We start from the raw sequence: 5,764 nt of genomic DNA on the forward strand, positions 1-5,764 counted from the left end.
TTCCCCAGAGTCAGGTGAACTCATGGATACTTCCCCAGAGTCAGATAAACTCACAGATACTTCCCCAGAGTCAGGTGAACTCCTGGATACTTCCCCAGAGTCAGATGAACTCATGGATACTTCCCCAGAGTCAGGTGAACTCATGGATACTTCCCCAGAGTCAGATGAAGTCATGGATACTTCCCCAGAGTCAGATGAACTCATGGATACTTCCCCAGAGTCAGATGAACTCATGGATACTTCCCCAGAGTCAGATGAACTCATGGATACTTCCCCAGAGTCAGATGAACTCATGGATACTTCCCCAGAGTCAGGTGAACTCGTGGATACTTCCCCAGAGTCAGATGAACTCGTGGATACTTCCCCAGAGTCAGATGAACTCGTGGATACTTCCCCAGAGTCAGATGAACTCGTGGATACTTCCCCAGAGTCAGATGAACTGGTGGATCCCATTTGAATGTCTCTACATCAAGGAAGTTAAGAGGTAGTTTCGCGAGCCAATGCTAACAAGCGTTAGCGCAATGGCTGGACGTCTTTTGGCTATCTACTAGGATAACACTACTTCGTAATTGTGCTAACGCTAGTTAGCAATTTCCTCCAGACATAAAAATGGGATCCACGTGTTCATCTGACTCTAGGAAATTAGATAAAGGGCTTCATTGCCAAAATCCTGAACTATCCCTTTAAAGCCAACCAGTATTATGATAAGGTTATAATACATTATAAGACTTGTCATAAGCATGTACAGGGTTACCCCTTATATTGACTAACCATGTTCTCCTCCCATCCTCTAGGTGGTGCTGCGGAGCTGTCGCGTGTTGTGGACGTGGGGGATGAGGTACTGGAGGTGAACGGGAGCTCGCTGCAGGGCCTCATGCATTACGACGCCTGGAACATTATCAAGACTGTCAGCAAAGGCCCCGTGCAGCTTGTCATCAGGAAACCACGGACCTCTGTATGACTCAACAGACATATCGACTGGACATACAAAGAACTCATGTGTCAGCCTGGTTGACGTGTAATCTGACATCCATAGAATGAATATGTCAGCCTCGTTGACGTACAACGGTGAAACACAGGATTTCTGTATGGCCGATGGACTGGTCAGACATATCTTACACAACTCCAAGGTGACATATAACTACAATGGAGAAATGTCCTTTTTTAAATTTTTTATTACATATTCTAACGAGGCTTACAGACATGTTGGGCTAACATTGCAGGGTTATTCCCCCCCCTCCCCCTCCCCCCCAGAGTAAATTTGGTCCGGGATGGATCTATGTCTTAGTGTGCCAAAAGAACAAGAGAGACTTTCACTTGTTTTACTTTTTTACTTTTTTTATGACGTCACCTTGTGATGGTGTTTTTAATATCGCTGACCTACTCAGGCGGTGGTGCTGTACTGTACTGTGTAGGAGGATATTTTGTTATCTAAGAAGGTGGGTGAAACTTTTATTCAGTGTACAGTGCATTCTGGAAAGTATTCAGACGCCTTGATTTTTTCCCACGTTTTGTTATGTTACAGCCTTACTCTAAAACGGATTAAATAAATAAAAAAATACTCAGCAATCTACACAAAATATCCCATAATGACAAAGCGAAAACAGATTTTTCGATTTTTTTGCGAATTCATGAAGAAAAATATTTTTAAAATATCCTATTTCCATAAGTATTCAGACCCTTTCCTATGAGACACGACATAGAGGTCAAGTGCATCCTGTTTCCATTGATCATCTTGATGTTTCTACAACTTGATTGGAGTCCACCTGTGGTAAATTCAATTGATTGGACATGATTTGGAAAGGCACACACCTGTCTATATAAAGTCTCACAGTTGACAGTGCATGTCAGAGCAAAAACCAAGCCATGAGGTTGAAGGAATTGTCCGTAGAGCGCCGAGACCGGATTGTGTCGAGGCACAGATCTGGGGAAGGGTACCAAAAAATGTCTGCAGCCTTGAAGGTCCCCAACAACACAATGGCCTCCATCATTCTAAAATGGGAGAAGTTTGGAACCACCAAGACTCTACCTATAGCTGGCCGCTCGGCCAAACTGAGCAATCGGGGGAGAAGGGCCTTGTTCAGGGAGGTGACCAAGAACCCGATGGTCACTCTGACAGAGCTCCAGAGTTTCTCTGTGGAGATGCGAGAACCTTCCAGAAGGACAACCATCTCTGCAGCACTCCATTAATCAGGCCTTTATGGTAGAGTGGCCAGACGGAAGCCACTCCTCAGTAAAAGGCACATGACAGCCCGCTTGGAGTTTGCCAAATGGCACCTAAAGACTCTTAGACCATGAGAAACAAGATTATCTGTTCTGATGAAGCGAAGTTTGAACTCTTTGGCCTGAATTCCAAGCGTCACGTCTGGAAGAGACCTGGAACCATCCCTACGATAAAGCATGGTGGTGGGGATGTTTTTCAGCGGCAGGGACTGGGAGACTAGTCATGATCGAGGCAAAGATGAACAGAGCAAAGTACAGAGAGATCCTTGATGAAAACCGGCTACAGAGTCCTCAGGACCTCAGACTGGGGTGAAGGTTTATCTTCCAACAGGACAACGACCCTAAGCACACAGCCAAGACAATGCAGGAGTGGCTTCGGGACATGTCTCTGAATGTCCTTGAGTGGCCCAGCCAGAGCCCGGACTTGAACCCAATCAAACATCTCTGGAGAGACCTGAAAATAGCTGTTCAGCAACACTCCCCATCCAACCTGACAGCTTGAGAGGATCTGCAGAGAAGAATGGGAGAAATTCCCCAAATATAGGTGTGCCAAGCTTGTAGCGTCATACCCAAGAAGACTCAAGGCTGTAATCGCTGCCAAAGGTGCTTCAACAAAGTCCTGAGTAAAGAGTCTGAATAATTATGGAAATGGGATATATGTTTTATTATTTAAAAAATGTGCTAAAATTACAAAAAAAATTGTTTTGCTTTATCATCATGGGTATTGTGTGTAGATTGATGAGGGGGAAAAAACAATTTAATCAATTTTAGAATACGGTTGTATCCTAACAAAATGTGGAAAAAGTCAAGGGGTCTGAATACTTTCTGAAGGCCCTGTACATCTGTTATCAATATACAGTAAATAGTATAGTTTAGTATTGTATAGTATTGTCTAGAGGTTGTATAGTATATTGTATAGTTTAGTATAACTACTGTTGTTCATAGTTTTACTCTGGATTTTAGAAGAGGACAAACATGCAGTCATAACCTCTTGTTCATATAGAATCATATCAAACATGCAAATAATAACAATAATCAATGGACTGTGGTTTAGTTTTGCTGTTAGCATCAATGCTAACTGGCAAGGTACTGCTAATCAACTGTCACTTTTGTACAATAAGCTCAATAAGACTTTAATACTGCCCTCTAAAGGCAAAACGCACTACATACATTTATTTTGTTACTGCAAAATCTTACTACAGTTATTTTTCTGTCTAGACAGCGATTTCTGATCAACTGTCTTGTTCTTGTGTCAGGAAACTACTACTTTAATCAGATAATATACGTGACCATTACAACAGATCCTTTGTACGGCAGAATACAGTAAACAGGTTTTATTTTCCTCTGGAAATGTGATTATTATTGTAGGAATAATATAAAATCGTCACTTTGCCTTTCAAACATTTACTCCTTATTTGAACCAACCCTATTATCCGTCATTCGGTATCCGTCACCCTGTATCCGTCATTCGGTATATGTCACCCTGTATCCGTCACCCTGTATCCGTCACCCTGTATCCGTCACCCTGTATCCGTCACCCTGTATCCGTCACCCTGTATCCGTCACCCTGTATCCGTCACCCCTGTATCCGTCACCCTGTATCCGTCACCCTGTATCCGTCATTCGGTATATGTCACCCTGTATCCGTCATTCGGTATCTGTCACCCTGTATCTGTCACCCTGTATCCGTCATTCGGTATATGTCACCCTGTATCTGTCACCCTGTATCCGTCATTCGGTATATGTCATCCTGTATCTGTCACCCTGTATCCGTCATTCGGTATCCGTCACCCTGTATCCGTCATTCGGTATCCGTCATCCTGTATCCGTCATTCGGTATCCGTCACCCTGTATCCGTCATTCGGTATATGTCATCCTGTATCCGTCATTCGGTATCTGTCACCCTGTATCTGTCACCCTGTATCCGTCATTCGGTATATGTCACCCTGTATCTGTCACCCTGTATCCGTCATTCGGTATATGTCATCCTGTATCTGTCACCCTGTATCCGTCATTCGGTATCCGTCACCCTGTATCCGTCATTCGGTATCCGTCATCCTGTATCCGTCATTCGGTATCCGTCACCCTGTATCCGTCATTCGGTATATGTCATCCTGTATCTGTCACCCTGTATCTGTCACCCTGTATCCGTCACCCTGTATCCGTCACCCTGTATCCGTCACCCTGTATCCGTCACCCTGTATCCGTCACCCTGTATCCGTCACCCTGTATCCGTCACCCTGTATCCGTCACCCTGTATCCGTCACCCTGTATCCGTCACCCTGTATCCGTCATTCGGTATCTGTCACCCTGTATCCGTCATTCGGTATATGTCACCCTGTATCCGTCATTCGGTATCTGTCACCCTGTATCCGTCATTCGGTATCTGTCATTCGGTATCTGTCACCCTGTATCCGTCATTCGGTATCTGTCACCCTGTATCTGTCACCCTGTATCTGTCACCCTGTATCCGTCACCCTGTATCCGTCACCCTGTATCTGTCAGCCTGTATCTTGTCACCTAACTCCTCACACTGACCAAATGTGATACCTACCTGTGTCATAGAGACTCGTGTCATAGAGACTCGTGTCATAGAGACTCGTGTCATAGAGACTCGTGTCATAGAGACTCGTGTCATAGAGACTCGTGTCATAGAGACTCCTTGGAAGACAACTGTATTTGAAAGCTGAGTTGTATTAGTTCTACGGTATTAGTCTACATGTACTGTACTTGAAATGTGCATGCATAGTCTGAATATTGCTGTCCAGTTCACTGCTCTAAACCTGGTATTTTACACTGAACCAAAATATAAACATGTTTCATCACAGAAATGTTCCATACGCACAAAAAGCTTATTTCTCTCAAATTTTGTGCACAAATTTGTTTACATCCCAGTTAGTGAGCATTTTATGTTTTGTCAAGATAATCCATGCACCTGACAGGTGCGGCATATCAAGAATCTGTTTTAACAGCATGATCATTACACAGGTGCACCTTGTGCCGGGGACAAAAAAAGGCCACTCTAAAATGTGCAGTTTTGTCACACAACACAATACCACAGATATTTTGCAATTGGCATGCTGACTGCAGGAATGTCCACTAGAGCTGTTTCCAGAGAATTTAATGTTAATTTCTCTACCATAAACTGCCTCCAATGTCGTTTTAGACAATGTGGCAGTTTGTCCAACCGGCCTCACAACCGCAGACCACAGGACCTCCACATCCTGCTTCTTCACCTGCAGGATTGTCAGACGGGGAGGGGAGGGGGGTTGAGGAGTATTTCTGTCTGTAATAAAGCCCTTTTGTGGGGGGAAAATAATTCTGATTGGCTGGGCCTGGCTCCCAAGTGGGTGGGCCTATGGCCTCCCAGGCCCACCCATGGCTGTACCCCTGCCCAGCTGTGAAATCCATAGATTGGGACCTAATGAATTTATTTCAATTGACTGATTTTCTTGAATGAACTGTAAACTCAGCAAAATCTTTGAAATTATTGCATGTTGCATTTTATATTTTTGTTCAGTATAAAACAATAATTTATTTT

At 43.9% G+C, this 5,764-nt stretch overlaps 1 protein-coding gene across 4 annotated transcripts in view; it reads left to right on the forward strand.

The window, feature by feature from the left end:
• Nucleotides 1-5,764, forward strand: part of LOC139577341 (PDZ domain-containing protein 2-like) — a 174,951-nt gene extending 169,187 nt beyond the window's left edge. For all 4 annotated transcript variants that reach the window (XM_071404382.1, XM_071404383.1, XM_071404384.1 and 1 more), the window contains one exon: nucleotides 795-5,764. In XM_071404382.1, the coding sequence (XP_071260483.1) occupies nucleotides 795-961 (167 nt within the window). In that variant the 3' untranslated portion in view covers nucleotides 962-5,764. The remainder of the gene's footprint in view (nucleotides 1-794) is intronic.

This window comes from Salvelinus alpinus, chromosome 5 (genome assembly GCF_045679555.1).
Source record: "Salvelinus alpinus chromosome 5, SLU_Salpinus.1, whole genome shotgun sequence".
Lineage (NCBI taxonomy): Eukaryota > Metazoa > Chordata > Actinopteri > Salmoniformes > Salmonidae > Salvelinus > Salvelinus alpinus.